Here is a 17504-nt window from a genome sequence, read left to right on the forward strand (position 1 = left end):
GACAGAAATCTTAGAATTTCCTTAGAATACCAGTTTTTACATTAATTTTTTTTTTATAAATGAAGGGACAACCCAGTCTCTGTCTGGATCCATCCCCTTGCATGTACAAAGCTGCATCTATACAGTAGGCATGCTGGTACCGACTGTGGACCTAGAAATGTGTGCCCGGGTGCAGAGGAAAAACCGGATCATCCCCTAGATTTCTAACTTTTATGGCTTCAAAGAAAAGCTAGAAAATGTGCTGGAACCTCAACTAAGGTGGCAAACTAAATCAACTCAGAATGTGAGAGCTTGTATATCTTGAGACCCAACAAGCAAGCACAGCTCTCATGACATATGTTTTTAAATTGTTTTTTAAAAAATGTGTTTTTAAATTTGTATATTTGTTTTTAATGTTTTTAATTGCTGTAAACTGCCCAGAGAGCTTCGGCTATGGGGCGGTATATAAATGTAATAAATAAATAAATAAAATAAATATATATATATATCTACCCCGTGGTGCTGCTTCACCTTAAGCTTTTCTCCATAAAAATGAGGACTAGAAACATATTCTTTAGAAAAGCTGAGTACCTCAGGAAACTAAAGGACTATAATTGCAGTTATGTAGCAAACTAAGGTGCTGTAACAATGATGTGTAATGATTGGAATGGGCATTCTTAGAATTCTTTTCACCAATGGATTAACATTTATTTATTCAGTCACTGGTTTTGCTGGCAATCATAGAATCGTAGAGTTGGAAGGGGCCTATAAGGCCACAGAGTCCAATCCCTGCTCAATGCAGGAATCCAAATTAAAGCATACCTGACAGGTGCCTGTCCAGCTGCCTCTTGAATGCCTCCAGTGTTGGAGAGCCCACCATCTCCCTAGGTAATTGGTTCCATTTTTGTACCACTCTAACAGTTAAGAAGTTTTTCCTGATGTTCAGTTAAAATCTGGCTTCCTGCAACTTGAGCCCATTATGCCGTGTCCTGCACTCTGAGAAGATGGAGAAGAGATCCTGGCCCTCCTCTGTGTGACAACCCTCAGTCTTCTCTTCTCAAGGCTAAACATGCCCATTTCTTTCAGTCTCTCCTCATAGGACTTTGTCTCTAGTCCCCTGATCATCCTTGTTGCCCTCCTCTGAACCTACCAGTTTGTCTGCATCCTTCTTAAAGTGCAATGCCCAGAACTGGATGCAGTACTCATGATGAGGCCTAACCAGTGCTGAATAGAGGGGAACCAATACTTCACACTATTTCCAAGCTATTTTTGAGCCACTTTGATTTCATGGGTCCTAGGAGTATTCAGTAGCACAATTCCAATTAATGTTAAGTTTTCTACAAAGGTTGATCTGTGGGGTTAATGATGTCCAGTACTTCAAACCCCATCAAGCTGAAAACAGGCATTTAAATTGCCATGCAGGGCTTTTTTCTTTAGAACAATTATAGTAATCAAAGCATACTGCTGACTAAAATGGCCACCCTAGTGAGACACTACTGATGACAGATTTGGATAAAATGGAAAGCCAAGGAGACACAGAGTAAAACCAGAATGCTGCTATTGCTTTTTAAAGGGGGAAAAAAGGAAGAGAGTTCTGGTAAACACATCAGTGAGGCTTACTTGCAACTATACATGTATAGGATTGTGATGCCAGCATCCCCAGAACATTAATTTATTCATTCACTTAACAAATTTGTATATCACTTCTCAAGGGAAAAAGAGAATCTTCCCAATGTGTCTCACAAGTTATAAAATATAATTTCAAACTATTTAAAGCATCCAAATAATTTCAGGCATTATTATATCAAGATACTGTTAACAGTCAGCAAAAAACACAACAATGACAAAAGTATCCAAAATCAGCACAATACCAATTATGCAGCTCAGTTCATAATTAGCTGCTAAAGACCACAATAAAAATATGTTTGAGGTCACAAACACCAGCTTGTTAATGCTGTAAAAAGACACAACCCACAGGGAAGGATCCTCCTCTCCTTCTATGCCCATAGGATCCATCCCCAAGGAAAACAGAAATGTGATCTAATTCTAGATGCTCTTTAATATCTTATCTACAAGCACAGAAAAAGCAACCTTGTTTTGTTATGCATTCTTGGTCCCCTATCTAATTTCTGCTTCTGATTATTATCACATCTATTCTTCAGGGTAGATTGTGAGACCCACTGCAGAACAATGAAAAGAACTCACAGGTAAAATGCAGGGTTCCATTTTCCTCACCTTTTGCAGGTGTTATCACACATATGGCTAGTACCAAATCAGTAGCCATAGGGAAGGAGGAACAGTAACTGTGAAAGAGTAAGTCCTCCTCTCAGCCAAAATTAGACTCACTCATTGTTCACAGTACTCCTAGATCAAAGGCAGCGTAAGTCAGAGTTGCAATATTGCAAGACTTTACAACAACAACAAAAGAGTGAACTGTGCCCACTCTGCAAACTTTCTCCCAGGGGATCCTAACCAGTACCTCCCAGGAACCCAAAACTCCTTTAGTGGAATGGAATGGTACCTTAAACAAGAGAAAGTGCCCCATGTCATGCCTTACTCCATGAAGAGGAATTAGATACCATTTCCCTTCATATAATTAACAAAAAAGGGGAGGGGAGGTTTATTAACTCAGTTTCCAGTGTGGCAATTAAGAAACAATGGCTTTTTCATCAAAAACTCAAATGAATCATTCAGTTCTCTTCTTTGATGCTACCTGGTCCTGAGGGACATTCTTTCCTTACTACAAAAGCCCTCTTTGGCCACTCACCCATCAACATGATTAACAATCATGTGAAGAGGATAGGGCCACCCACATTCACATGTGAAGGGGATAGGGCCACTCACCACAGGGAGAACCTGTAAGTGGAGAATGCTGCCTATACACATGTAGCAGACACCTCTCTAGAGATGTCTCATGGGGGTGCAGTTAAGAAAGATCCTGGGAGGATATGAGGTCAAACCCTCTCCCCAGCTCTCTAGCATCCATTATGGGGCCTCTGGGACAAAGTTTGAAAAACAATTATTGATGCATGCTGTACAACTAGGCTACTTGAAACCTGCAATTTAGATCTTATTCTAAGAGAGAACACATGAGAAACTCATAGACAATTGATAGGTAGCTTCATCTTAATGTAGAGAAAACCAACTTTTTCACATGATAAGAACTTTGTAGTAGCCTCCACCCTTCCCCTCAAAAAATCATGGAACACAATTCAGGTGTGAAAAATGGTAAACAGTTCAATCCAGGCATAATAAATCAGCACAGTATAGAGATAACGTTAGTTAGCTCGTTAGTATTCACTTTCATCAATCATTAGATGAAAACTGTTTTCAAAAGACCAAACAAGTTGTTTGAAAGAAACTACCAGTTTATCATGTTTAGGTTAATGGTACATATTGCTTGCATTTGATTCAGTACAGTTTTACAGAGTAGTCTGCAATCTTTGGATGGAATGGAGTTTGTTGAACCTCAGACAATGTTTATTTTTTTCATGATCCAGATCCTGGGTAAGATCATTTTATATTATTGGAAGGAGATTGCCATGAGAACTGTTAAGGTATATTAAAAGTTGCTTGAACACAATAAAAATGAAGCAAGTCGGCCCCATGTTACTTCTCTGGAAAAATTCCATGAAAAAAACACCAATAAGCAAGATGGAAGATTCCATCTTACAGAGCCCATTACCACTGAACATCAGCTTAATCTAACTGTAGTGCCACAGACGTAGCACAGGTGAAAGAGATTGGAATCAACAAACCCAATGAATTTCAAAATTGGTATTTGTTGTGAAAGGGGAAGAGTAATTTCAGCCTCCCCTCTCTTTCTACCATAATAGAATTCTGAACGAAATAGAATGTTATCTGGTCCTTACTCTCCCTCCTCAACCAAGAACTCATCTCTCACTTATTCAGTCTATCCATCACAATATAGCTCATTCTTTTCCAGCTGTACCGAGCATGTTGTGTCCAGCTTCTTGAATCCTTCACTAACATTCTGTAACTTTTAACCTCCAGACAATACTCCTTGTCATATGTCCAAAGTGCCACTCTGTAATTAAGTCAGTTAAAATTGCAACATCTTCTCTATTATGTTTCTTTGTTTCAGTCTTCTTTATGAAGAGTATGAGATGATTTAATTTTTAATGGGTTTTCAGTTGACATTTTTTTAAAAATTAAAATTTGTTTTTGGACTGTGGGTTTTTCTACACTGTTATTTTACACGAGGACTGAAAAGAGGAAGGCTTAGGAGGAATCATATTTCATTTGAACTAAGAAATGTTGAGTTTGAAATGGCAATGAAATGTTCAAGTGGATATATCAGACAGGCAAGTGGAGATGTGGGACTGGTTGGAGCAGGGAGAAGTCCAGGGTAAAGAGGTAGAGCTGGGTGTCATCAACTCATAGATAGTACTGAAATCCATGGGATTTGATAAAGTCACCCAAGGAGAGAGCGCAAACAGAAAAAAGCAAGGCTCCAACATTATGGAGGAGTTCAGAGATCATTCTCCAAAGTGCTTAGAAAATCTGCTATGACATTCAGTTCCCTCTTGATGTGGTGGGCAGATAGGGAAGAGAGATGGTGTTCCACCCATGAATAGAGATTTCCCCCCCTTTTTTACCTGAAATATTGGGGGAATAGGGAGAAACTCCCCCCTCCCCAAATTTTTCCATTTTTCCTCCTGGGCCTTTACATCTCTATCCATGAGAAGAGAGCTGATGCCTATAGGTAAAGCAACCTGGTCCTGATTCCTCATTGACAAATCAGAGGCACCTTGGTTGTCATGTTGTCAGTGCATGCTAATAGATAGGCTTGATTAAGGATGTGTCTTGCGGTATGATGTACTGCACAGAGCCAATAAATGCTGTACGGAGATCTAGCTATTGAACAGGTATCCTGAGTCACCAATGCCTGGCACTGAGCCCCCCAGCTGTGGAGCCTGACAGAATGATTCTGCTTTATGCACAGAGGCAACTGGAGGGGTAAATTGTTGGAAATGTTCTCTTGGTGGGGAAGAAGAGTCCATTGTAGGGGCCTGAAGTGAAATATGATCCAAGTAAACAATATCTATGCATGAGATCACCATTCTAAGTTGCTGAGAGAGACGCAAGATCTGATTTCCTGGACTTGGGTGGCAGGATCAACTGGAATATTTTGGTGATACTATCTTGGGAGGGAGACACAGTCCTTTCAGAGGTGTCAAGTATGGCGCCCAGGAGGACTAGCCTGTGAACTGGCTGGGGATGGCTCTTGGGTGGATTTACTAGGAAGCCAGCAAGACAGAAAGTTATTGTCAAGAACAGCTAAGACTGGCCAAAATAAAATGGCTTAACTGAAGGGATTGTGGGGAACATCTTGCATAGGTTTCTGGAATGGTTTAAGCTGGGAAAAATTAGGGTGTCTCATACAATCCAGCTACAACTTGTTGGTCTAAAAGGGAGGCAGCTGTACTGCCTGGTACCAAGGTCAGGAGGCCTAAGTAGCCATAAATTAGTAGGCTTATCCTTGCTGTGAACTTTTGGGCTATTCTATCATCAAGAGATGTCGTTATTGGCTAATTGGCCTTCTCATTGTTGCTGGACAAAATCCCATTACCTGTGTGATGTCTATTGATATAAGAAGCCAAGGGGACCTGCTCTTATACTTTCCTGTCTGTAAGTATTTAGCTTAGGCTAGGTAAGCTTTGCTATTTTATGTCTGTGTGGAACTATAGTGAGAAAGCTTTTTGTATGGATGTTGACTATGCCCAACTCTGTAGTGTTTGGCTTAAAGGAATTGTGTGCTGCTTTTTATATGCACATATATCTTAACTAATAAACTACCTCATATTAAGTGGTGTGTGTTACTTGTAAACTCTGGCTCTGAAGCCAGTACCTTGGCCACAAAGCTACTGGCTACTGAATTGAACTGGGTTGAGGCTCCAGAGCTGTGAGTTATGATTTGGTTTTTGGTCTTGGGAATCTCTGTCAGCCCATTGGTAGTCTGAGTTACCCTCAGCTCGGAGTAGGAGACCACGTTAAGGGATGTTGGCAGTCTATCTACCTTACAGGGTTGGGTTTAACTCAACTCTGGTAAGGGAGGCATGGGGTGTGCCTGGCTGGGGTCAATTGCCCAGAAGTTAGGGGACTGGACCCCAGGACCTTGACAGTGACTATTTGGTTTCGAGCTGAAAGAAGAAATAGACATCTGATAAGGAAGTTGTCTGAGATACCTTGGAGATGAAGATGAGTCACAGCTTGGTGAATATGTGAGAGGAAGAGGCCAGTCCAAACGGGAGCACCCAGTATTGGAAGTGCTGTGTTCCATAAGCAGAGCAGGGAAATTTGTGTTGACCTGAGTGGATAGGTACATGAAAGGTATGCTTCTGTGAAGACCACCAATGAAGAAGCAGTTGTCTTGGACGGCCTCTTTGATGGTCTTTGGGGTCTCCATTCAAAATTGTTGATACTTTAGTACCTTGCTTAGGTTCTTGCACTCTAAAATGTTTCACCAGTCCCCGACCTTTTTTGATACCACAAAATAAAATTGAATAGACTTTAAGGCTGTGCACAAGCCCCCGCCCCCACCCACCCTGTGGCTTCGATCTGGGGGATCATCAGGCCAAACTGCTCTGGACTGACCTTAGAACCATTCCCTGTCCCATCTCAGATTCACTCCCAAATAAGTTTGGGTACAGAGCTACTATTTAATTAGGGTTTTGAAACATAACATTGATGCACAACATTCCATTAATCAACATGCAAAGAACCAAAACAAATGAACATAACTCTCCTCCTAATCCTCTACGCCCCAAATTCAGTTCAAGACTATTTATTTCCTTCACAATTCATATGACTTTGCTAGGAGAGAAGTGACTGGGCAAGGCATCTGGAAGGCATGTGGACGCTGGCACTAATCCAGGTGATAAGTAAAATTGTTAGCTGTTACAAGACAGACACAAAACTCCCAGGATAGGCTGCTTGACTCTTTTCTGCATGTCTTTATCACACTATGCATATTCTGTGCAAGTTATCAGAAAAAGAAAGAACATTCAGCAATAGAAACAAAAAAAATAAGAGAAAAGTAATGTAAATGAATAATGAATTTCCCCCTATTATTTTGGACTCTTAACAAGAGTAGGAACAATAAAACAGAAAGCATGCCTTTCATACAAGATAAAAATATTAGGCTTAGGAAAGAAATCCTTTGAAACCTAGCATTTAGATTAACTGTTTCCATGAGACAGAGAACTGCACACAGTAACAGCAGGTGCAATTTATGGTAGGCAGGAAGTTACTGCAAGTTAAAATACACTATACCAGTGACAATAGCAAGAGCAAATAAATTATCCAAGCAAGTTCCCTAGTAGGAGGCTATGCCAAATGGTTCATAACAATGGAAGAAAGCAAATAATTAATAAGGATTACTTTGTACTTACAAACATCCTAGATGCCACAGGCAGCAAGAACATAGCCCCAGGAATATAATCAGATTCGGCAACAGCCAGTGACACCATGAAAGTATTAATAAGCCACAAACACATATTTCATGATAAAATATTACAAAAAAGACCCATTTTTGTGAGTCAAATCTTTAGAACAAAACATGAAATATCTTTGTGCAGCTGAACGTTTTGGTGGAACAAATAATCACTCCTTTTATTAACTGCTAACTAAAGATGCATCATGATGGATAGATGAATGTGGAAGGAGAGCTTGTGTAATGCAAGGGGCCCTTGAGGGTACGGCATATCATGCACCCCATCCCCAGGTGTTGGCATTAGGCCGTACTGCCAAAGGATGTTTTCATCAGGTCTGGAAAGTTACAAGCATGTGTTGTGAGAAGCAGTCTTATCTGCCATGTCTGGCCTGAGAGAGCAGACTTGGAGGTCAGACAGGTTGTCATGGTAACGGGAGATAACAGCTGGGAAAGTTGTAACAGCCAGTTGTTGGTTCTTCTGTTCTTCTGCTTTATGCCTCTGATCTGTGAGGCTGCCCTTCTGCACCATGCCTCTGAACTGAGAGGCTGCTTTTGAAGAGAAATGTGCTGTAGAGCTAGAGGGGGGGGGAACTGCTGAAAAGCCTTAATGTCTTAATAAAGACTCTTACATGATTTAAATGCTCTGAAGAAGTTTCTTGCTCAACTTAACTCCAACGTAATGTATGCTGTTTCACGCAACAACGCACACACACCAACAGGGGTTATGGGCCCAGATCCACAGCGCATTACACGGGAGTAAGTTGCTGGTCTGAATGGCAGACGGAGTTCCAGAGAGGGCAGCTTGATTGATTGAACCAGACGGAGGTGAGCAACATGGCTGTAAACCTGTCTGGGGGAGGCTTGCCGATGGAACGGCTTAATGAAAATAATTATGGCAGCTGGAAGCCGAGGATGCGGGCTTTGCTGATAACAGAGGATTTATGGGACGTGATTAAAGAAAAACCCCCGGCGGTACCGACCGCGGCCTGGAAGCGTCGAGACCAGAGGGCGCAGGCGTTTATAATCTTGGCTCTATCGGATTCTCAACTGATGTGTGTGAGAGATGAGCCATCGGCAAAACAGATGTGGGACGCGTTGCAGGATTTGTCCCAGGAATGGCAGCAGAGGCAGAAGGCGCAGAGAGCCGAGCTGATGGAGGCTGTCAGAAGCAAGGAGGAGAAAAGTGCCGAACCGGAGCAGGCTGTCGAAAGCAGACAGGAAAACAAGCGGGAGCAGCAGCGGCTGAAGTCTTGTTTTGCCTGTGGGGCTCGTGGGCATCTCCGTAAAAACTGTCCAGTCAAGCGAAACTCCAGGGACGGAGGCTTGAAGCAGGGAAGTGTGAACTTTGTTTGTAAACAGAACTCTCAAGATTTACGACCTATTAACTGGCTGCTTGACAGCGGAGCAAGCCATATATTAATCAAAGACAGAAGTTTGTTTTACACGTCTACAGATGAGCAGGACTTTGTTTTACTTGCTGATGGATCACGGCAATCTGTAAAAGCTAAAGGTCTGGTGAGATTTGACAAGCTTGAAATAATGTCAGATTGTTTGTTTGTTCCAGAATTGGCTCATAATATTTTGTCAGTGAGCAAACTGGTGAGTTGTAATTATTCAATTTTGTTCCACAAAGACCAATGTTTTATAATGAGGGGAGATAAAGTGTGCATGCAGGGAAGCCTTAATGATTCACAGTATGTAATAAAGAGCAGTCAAGCAGGGTGTGCTGTGTTAAATGCTGAGGCACAGGTACATCAGGGCTGCGTTCATGAATGGCATCAAAGGCTGGGGCATGCAAACCTTGACACGATTAAGAAAACCCCTTTGCACAGTGAAAACATGCGTTTAAGAGACTGTGGACAGATAATGGATTGTGATTCTTGTAATCAAGCTAAAATGACTATTGCACCAATAAACCGGGAGGCTGAGAGAACCACAACAGCTCCCTACCAGCTAGTTCATGTTGATTTATCAGGGCCAATAAATGCTTCACGAGGAGGTGCGAAATTCTTCATGGTACTGGTAGATGATTTTTCAAGATTTTGTCATGTTTTTCTGTTAAAGCATAAAAGTGAAGCTGAGCAGAAGCTGAAACTGTTCATTAAGAGAATCGAAACTCAACATGACGTCACTGTGAAAGCGATTCACTCAGATCAAGGTGGGGAATTCACGAGTAAGGCATTGAGTGACTTTCTGGAGAGAAAGGGAATAAACCAGAATTTCACTGCTCCATTTAGCCCGTTTTCCAACGGAACTGCTGAGAGAAAAAATATGGTGCTTGGGGAAGCAATGAGAGCCATGCTGCTGGATTGCAGTTTAGGGAATTCTTTCTGGGCAGAAGCAATTCTTTATGCGAATTACATTCACAACAGGGTGTTACACAGTGCTATTGGAATGTCTTCTTATGAGAAACTTACTGGCAGAAAGCCTAAAATAGAACACATTCAAAAATTCGGGGCAAGGTGCTGGATCCACATTCCACAGGGAAAAAGGAGGGGCAAGCTTGCGCCCAGAACACAGCAAGGTTTTGTTTTGGGATTTCAGAATGCATATTTCAGAGTTTGGTGTCCAGAAACACAGCAGTTAATTCTGAGCAGAAGCATTAAAGTCTCAGAGAAGCCTTGGGATCAAAGGCAGACAGTTATTCTTACAGGAACAGGTGGCACACAAACACGAACACCATCACAGACATTTAAGCCAGATCTTGACATTAAAGTGGAAGGTACACAAATTCCTCTCAGAGCTGCTGTGAATGAGCTCATTTGTGGAAAACGCAGATCAAAGAAACGAAAAGCTGAGGAAATGGAAGATCCTGGGCACGCGGTGCCAAGCACAAGCACAAATGGGGGGGCAGAGAGAGCTGAAGCTCTGGTTCCTTTAAGACGCTCTATGAGAGCAAATTTAGGCAAACCGCCTGACAGATTTACCGTGGGATTAATAACAAGTCCTGGAATGAATAAAGTTGTAGACATGGATCCTGAGACACTTTATTTGACATGTGTTGAACCAAAGTTTGAGTGAATAAAGTTTTGAACTGTACTGAGATGTAATTTTGAACTGTACTGAACTGAACTGAAAATGTATGATGTAATGTACTGAAATGTATTGCAAGATGTATTGTAGAAATGTATTATTGTTGTAATGGATTTACAGACATGATAAAAAAGGGGGACTGTTGGCATTAGGCCGTACTGCCAAAGGATGTTTTCATCAGGTCTGGAAAGTTACAAGTATGTGTTTTGAGAAGCAGTCTTATCTGCCATGTCTGGCCTGAGAGAGCAGACTTGAAGGTCAGACAGGTTGTCATGGTAACGGGAGATAACAGCTGGGAAAGTTGTAACAGCCAGTTGTTGGTTCTTCTGTTCTTCTGCTTTATGCCTCTGATCTGTGAGGCTGCCCTTCTGCACCATGCCTCTGAACTGAGAGGCTGTCTTACTTTTGCTTTTGAAGAGAAATGTGCTGTAGAGCTGGGGGGGGGAACTGCTGAAAAGCCTTAATGTCTTAATAAAGACTCTTACATGATTTAAATGCTCTGAAGAAGTTTCTTGCTCAACTTAACTCCAACGTAATGTATGCTGTTTCATGCAACAACGCACACATGCCAACACCAGGGCCTTTATCCGTAGGGGTTGGGACTCCCTTCCGAATGTGCAGGGCAGGTTTTGCCTTCAGCAAGGACTTCAATTTTTACTCACAAGTGAATGTCAGCCGTGCATTTATATGAAGGAGAGCTAAGAGATATGGGTAGGGGCTAAGCCTGCTTCCTCCCCTGATGGCCCCAGCTACTACAGTGAGGGACAGGTTTTGTGCACAATCCGGTGACTCCCAAACTACTTTCTTGGTCATCCTAGGGTATAACAGAATATTGGAAACTGATTTACAGAGGGAGAACATGATTTTGAGGGGCACAAATGAAGCAACTATACAAACTAGCACATAGGATGCACCCTCCCAAGATTTCCTCTGAACAGCTGCATTCCCAGCATGCCCAAACCACTTCCCAAACTCCTCTAAATTTATAACCAAACAAAAAAAAGTGAAGATTTGGCATGACAGCACTTCAAAGTTAGTTAAATCACCCTTCAGTATGTATGGTGTCCTCCCTCCCTCCAATTTTCCCATTTCTGAGCTCTCAGGCCAAATCCCCGAATCGCTTCTTACTTTTCTGCAATTTCTTTTTCCTCACTGATGTTTTGCCCACTGTATTGCCTTGAATATTGTCTGCAGAACAAAAGCTGAACCAACCATTATCAAGGCTATTTCCAAGAAAACACGTACCTAGTAATTTGATTACTGTACTCCTGTTGGGTGTGTGCTTTGAGGTGCCACTGCTTCATTAATGGCCAACATTCCCTACCATGCAAATAAAGGCAGAACTTTTTAAGGCAGCACATGTGTTCACTTCTGTACACAAAGTTTCCCTCCTGTACACACTATTTACCTTTGGTTTATATTTGTACATGGATCAAGCAAAAGCAATGCAAAAGCAAACATAAAAAAAAACTGCCAGCATGTATTAGTTAAGACTTAAGGCTTGTCTCTATGACAATTTTCTATCACACATCGGGATCGGTTTGAGGCCGTTATAATGTGCGTCTAACCTGCAAATGTTCTGGAGACATCTTGTAACCACAGAGTCATTGATAGAAAGGACACCAGCTGACATAGGCACAATGTTTCTTCCCCTTCCAAGCTCACTACAATGTATCACACAGGCCTGGCATCAATACATATTACCCACAGGTAGCTACTGGGGTACAGCACAAAGGTAGAGCACACTGCTGAGCTGATGCCTGCTATGGCTGGTGCTCTCATCCAATAAATGCAGGTGGCTGTGTCAGGCAGCCACCATTTTCATTTACCATAATGCCCCCCAAAACAGTGCTACTCCGGTGAAGATCCACCATGTTAATCCCCATGGGGTCTACAATTTTACTTTCCCACAATTCCCCAGAATAACGCTACATTATGGGCATTATGGAAAACTGAAAATGTGGTTGGTTAATATCTGGAGTATTGTAGAAATGGCATTATATTACATAGTACCTTCAGTTTCAGGACGGGGGGGATTGTTTTTATGATAATTGGGCATTATTGATGAACCTAATGAAGAATAATGCTCTTGGAGGTCACTGATTCATAGGGTCGCCATCAGTCATAATCGACTTGAAGGCACATAACAACAACAACGAGGAATAAATATGGAAAAAGCGGATACGAGAAATATCAACTTATTTGAAATGTGGTGTTGGAGGAGAGCTTTGCGCATACCATGGACTGCGAAAAAGACAAATAATTGGGCGTTAGAACAAATTAAACCAGAACTATCACTGGAAGCTAAAATGATGAAACTGAGGTTATCATACTTTGGATACATAATGAGAAGACATGATTCACTAGAAAAGACAATAATGCTGGGAAAAACAGAAGGGAGTAGAAAAAGAGGAAGGCCAAACAAGAGGTAGATAAAGGAAGCCATAGACCTGAACTTACAAGATCTGAACAAAGTGGTTCACGACAAATGCTATTGGAGGTCGCTGATTCACAGGGCCACCATAAGTCATAATCGACTTGAAGGCACATAACAACATAGGTATTAACTGCTATAATTCATCCAAACTAATTTAAAAGCATTCATCAGTTTATTATCATAGCTAGATGACTGTATTTGTATTTATTACTTTACTATATTTACATTATCATTTTAGTGTACTTTATTGTATTTGGTTCTGTTGTTTTGGAATTTCTTCCGATATCTATATTTTTCTTAGGCTGCCACCACACAGTGTGATGACAACAATCCATGGAGGCAGGTGGGCTAAGCAGGACGGGGGGGGGGGAGCGGGGCAACAGGGAGGTGGGCAAGTAAGCTAGGCAAACAAGCAAGGCAGCAGGGCCAATGTTGTGGGGCCACAGCAGGTGGCAGGTGAGTGACTGAAGCGGTGGCTGAGCAAACCACAGAGGAACAATCAGGGCAGGCTGGGGCAGGTCTTCCTGTGCAGCTCATCTCAGCTGGCCACCTCCCTCCTCTGCTTCCCTCCTCTTCATAGGAGAAGATCTAAAGGGGGTTGAGGCTTGGCTACCTGTGGCTTGGAGAGGCTTGGCCAGGTCTAAGGGGAGGGAGGCAAGGCCTGAGGGGATTGGTAGTAGTAGGGCTGGTTAGCCATGCAACGTGTGCAGGGGCAGAAGCCACTAGTTAATACTTACTAATCTAGAATTAAAATGAATAAGAAAATATGAAGACAGAATGATATTGGGTAACTTACAGGGGTGGCTAGATCTTTAATACTGACTGAGTTGAGTTATCTGTGTAATTATTATCAATCCCATTTGAGATCTATCCGGATGAACTGGATTATGTTTTCCTTGAATACATATATGTTGTAACCTTGATTGTTAAAGCACAATTACATGTATATATAAATGTATTTAAAAATTAAAAAAGGAAAGAAAATGATGGCTCCTTAAGAACTGATTTTAATATTGTATTTTTAAATTATTGTAACCTGTCCTGGGACCTTGTCGTGAAAAGTGGGCAAGAATTATTATTATTAATTATCAGCAGCAGTAACAACAACAGCAATAACTACTCCTCTGCTGCAGCTGTTGTCACCAAGTAATTCTGTGGTCTTGGTAGGTACACTAACATAGCACACACACCCCCAAGAGGCCACACATACTTTTTCTGGTTTATATCTTAACATGATTCTTTATATTGATGCCATTGGTGCTTAGTTTTTTGGTTGTTATTGCATTGTATTTGATAGTGAACTGTTTTGGGTGGGCTATGCCCAAAAAAGTAGCATGTATATACTTTTATAAATCTACATGTTTCGGAAAGTTGTTCGTCTGTTCTCTATGAATTTGGAAACCTCTTAAGATATTGTAACCAAACTTTGCATGAAAGATCAAGGTGCAGGTTTTCATCTATGTTTGCACAGACTGGACACCATTTTGAATCAAGACGATGGGCTGATCCTTTAAAAACTGTGCTGATTTTAACTAAGTTTTACATGAGAGTTCCTGAGATCAAGGACCAGAATTTCATCCAAGTTTGGATACAATTGGACACTATTTTCAATCAAGATGGCAGAGTTAATTTTTCAAAACTGTACCAATGTTTTGGTTCCTCAGAATTCCCGAGTAATGCTAGTTATGAAGCTGCTATAAAAACGATCAAAGGTCCCACCGTCCTAATAGCTCTGCCAATCTCACATTCTGTGGAACATCCAAGAGGGCTAAGCAGCATTCTTGGTTTGTACATCTTGTTCTGGGTTAAGGAGAAGCTGAATATAAGACTCTCTACCCTGTAGCAAAGGAGGAAAAGGAGTGCAGGTGGTATGAAGCTGATATGGTGGCCTGTGTCAGAGGATGGTCAGGATGCCCATAGAGAGATAGCATCATTGAGACTCCTATAGAATGGATATTAAGGGAGTCTAGAGAGCTCCTGTGCCTGATGGGAAATATTTATTGTCCTCTTCAGATATCTTACCAACCCTGTTCAATAGTGGTATCTTAGATGCCTGCTCAGACTGAAGGTGTTGCCACTCAGGGGAGCACAGTCTGATGAAACTGGAGATATGGAGGAGAAACATGAGACCCTGTGGTATACCCAACCATCTGCCTGAATGTAGATGCCAGAATTCTGTTGTTTTGTGCTGACTGGCCAAAAACACTCTCTCTGGTCACATCCACACCATACATTTAAAGCACATGGGTTCCCCAAAATAATCCTAGGGACTGTAGTTTGTTAAGGTGCTGAGAATTGTGCCTCTGTGAGGGCAAACTACAGTTCCCAGGATTATTTGGAGGAAGCTGTTATTCTTAAAGGGTGTAAATGTGCTTTAAATGTATGGTATAGATGTGTCTTCCCCTTCCCCACACACTCTCACACAGCTAGTTCCATGGAAACAGAGGCACATACTTCATTTTCTACAGAGACTCTTTTTTCAAAGTTTGTTAAAACAAACAAACAACAAAGATCCTCCAACACCCTTTATCCTGACTGAATAGTAATCAGTCATCCCAGGAGAGAACTCAATAATCCCAGAAGAATGAAAGTATGCTCAATGCACGGCTGAACTACAAACCTTGCTTTACAGCTATTTAAAGACAAACTTCAAATGCAGTTGCATTCTGAAAAACATATGCATGCAATTACAAAATGCATGCACTACGTTTTGCGTATCTGCAAGCTTGCTGTGACACTTTCCCCTCTGCTTTAATCTCATTGCAACATATCTTGCAAAGGAAGGAGCCGTAATTGCACACTTCGCACAACATCAAAGCCCTTTTCCACAGTTAGGAAGGGACCCAGAAAACTAGAGGAAATCTGGCTGCAGGTTGCATCTAGCCCCCAGGGTTCCCCACTTCTGCTTTGAAATAATGTCCTTCTGAGTGTTCTTCAAATTTCCTGTATATGTTGTTTGAACTCACAGACTCTGGACTCCTGCTGTGCTATACCAGCTGATACTATGTATTTAAGGGAGAAAATTTTTTTTTATTTTTTTTGCCCATTTTCATCTTCCTATTTTGAAATGGAAGATTTTAGGATTTTAGATATGTTCCCATATTGACCACAATATGAATTTATATTTTATGACATCACTTTGGAAACTCATGTTTCTAGCTGAAAAGATTTCTGACTGGCCAACATCCAGTCTTGAACCCTTGAAGAGACAGCAACCAATGGTATGTTTCCTGGAGACTATGCATGTTGACCATAACTAGAGAACAACCAAAGGCATATTTCTTAGAAGCTATAAATATTGACTGGTGAAAGGGCATATTGACTGGACAAAGTACACACTGTGTCTTGGATACTATGCACATTATCCTGAGAGTAATAAAAAAAACCCTACTGAGATATGCACATCTCCCAAGGCCTGTTGATTATGCACAATGCCCAGAGAACGCACAAAAACCGTTGAAATAAGCACACTCCCCAAACCCTTTTTGACAGTATGTATCCCCTCTTCATAAACAGATTATACACACGCTTTCCTGAGGTGCGGTAAATGTACACAATGACTGGCTATTATGTACATTAGGCATTCATTACATATTACTTTGAACACACATGAATCTACACTTGGTGTTTTAAACAGTGACACAGCAACATTCCCACTTGGTTCCCTGCACTGATATCTTTATTTTTTTTTTTAAAAAAAAATGCACTACCTGCAGACATGCTGGAGCTCTGCCCTGAGGCTTGTTCACATCAACATCTACTAGCTGCCATCCTCCCATAGCATCTTCATGAAACATCTGGAGGGAAAAAACACCTGTCAGAAAACACTTGTCAGAAGCAATTTTTGTGCTCAAATATACAAACAAAACCAGTGATATGTTTTCTCCTAACTCTATTCTGCCTAGTCTTGCATTCTGACGAGTGAAAGAAATTTCTTCCTATTAGAGAATGCAACTCAGACTCCATTGCTTTCATACTGTAATTATTAAATTCCCTTCCCTGGGAGGCATTCCAGACTGGAAAATAGTCGGAAGACTGGTAAAACCCCACTCTTCACGGCAGGCTTTTCCGTCGCTGGCTTACTGAGTAGCTATAGAGTTTTCAGATATTGCCCAATGTTGTTAAGCTGGCATTTTATTTTGCCCCTTTAAATAATCTTTTATAAAAATGTGCAGTAATAAACAAGAAAATAAATAAATAAATAAAACTCCTCCCATCGGAGAAACAGAAACTGACACTGGGGCAATTAAGAGCAGCTACTCAAGAGGCAGTTAAAAAGTTAAAAAGCTCCACGAGCTAGAGGGAGCCCCAGCTGACGAAGCGTCAAGGGCCCAGCTGACGAAGCGTCAAGGGCCCAGCTGACGAAGCGTCAAGGGCCCAGCTGACGAAGCATCAAGGCGAGTTAAGCAGCAGAGCGAAAAGAGGGTAAGTAGCTCCCATTTATTCCATTACTTAATTGAAGTAAAACAGCTCAGAGCAATAACTAATAAGGGCAGCCCAAGGTCACCCTGAGCTAGGAGCCAAATCCTGAAAGGACCTATATCTTAGGAGACAGATCCTAGGAGAAGGAAGCCCATAGAAAGCTAGTTTTCAACACCA

At 41.5% G+C, this 17504-nt stretch overlaps 1 protein-coding gene across 3 annotated transcripts in view; it reads right to left on the reverse strand.

The window, feature by feature from the left end:
* The window catches only part of NALCN (sodium leak channel, non-selective), a 281346-nt gene that overhangs the window by 150018 nt on the left and 113824 nt on the right, over positions 1-17504 (reverse strand). For all 3 annotated transcript variants that reach the window (XM_061629379.1, XM_061629378.1, XM_061629380.1), the window contains one exon: positions 16616-16702. In XM_061629379.1, coding sequence (XP_061485363.1) covers positions 16616-16702 — 87 coding nt within the window. The remainder of the gene's footprint in view (positions 1-16615; positions 16703-17504) is intronic.

Source organism: Rhineura floridana, chromosome 5 (assembly GCF_030035675.1).
Source record: "Rhineura floridana isolate rRhiFlo1 chromosome 5, rRhiFlo1.hap2, whole genome shotgun sequence".
Taxonomy (NCBI): domain Eukaryota; kingdom Metazoa; phylum Chordata; class Lepidosauria; order Squamata; family Rhineuridae; genus Rhineura; species Rhineura floridana.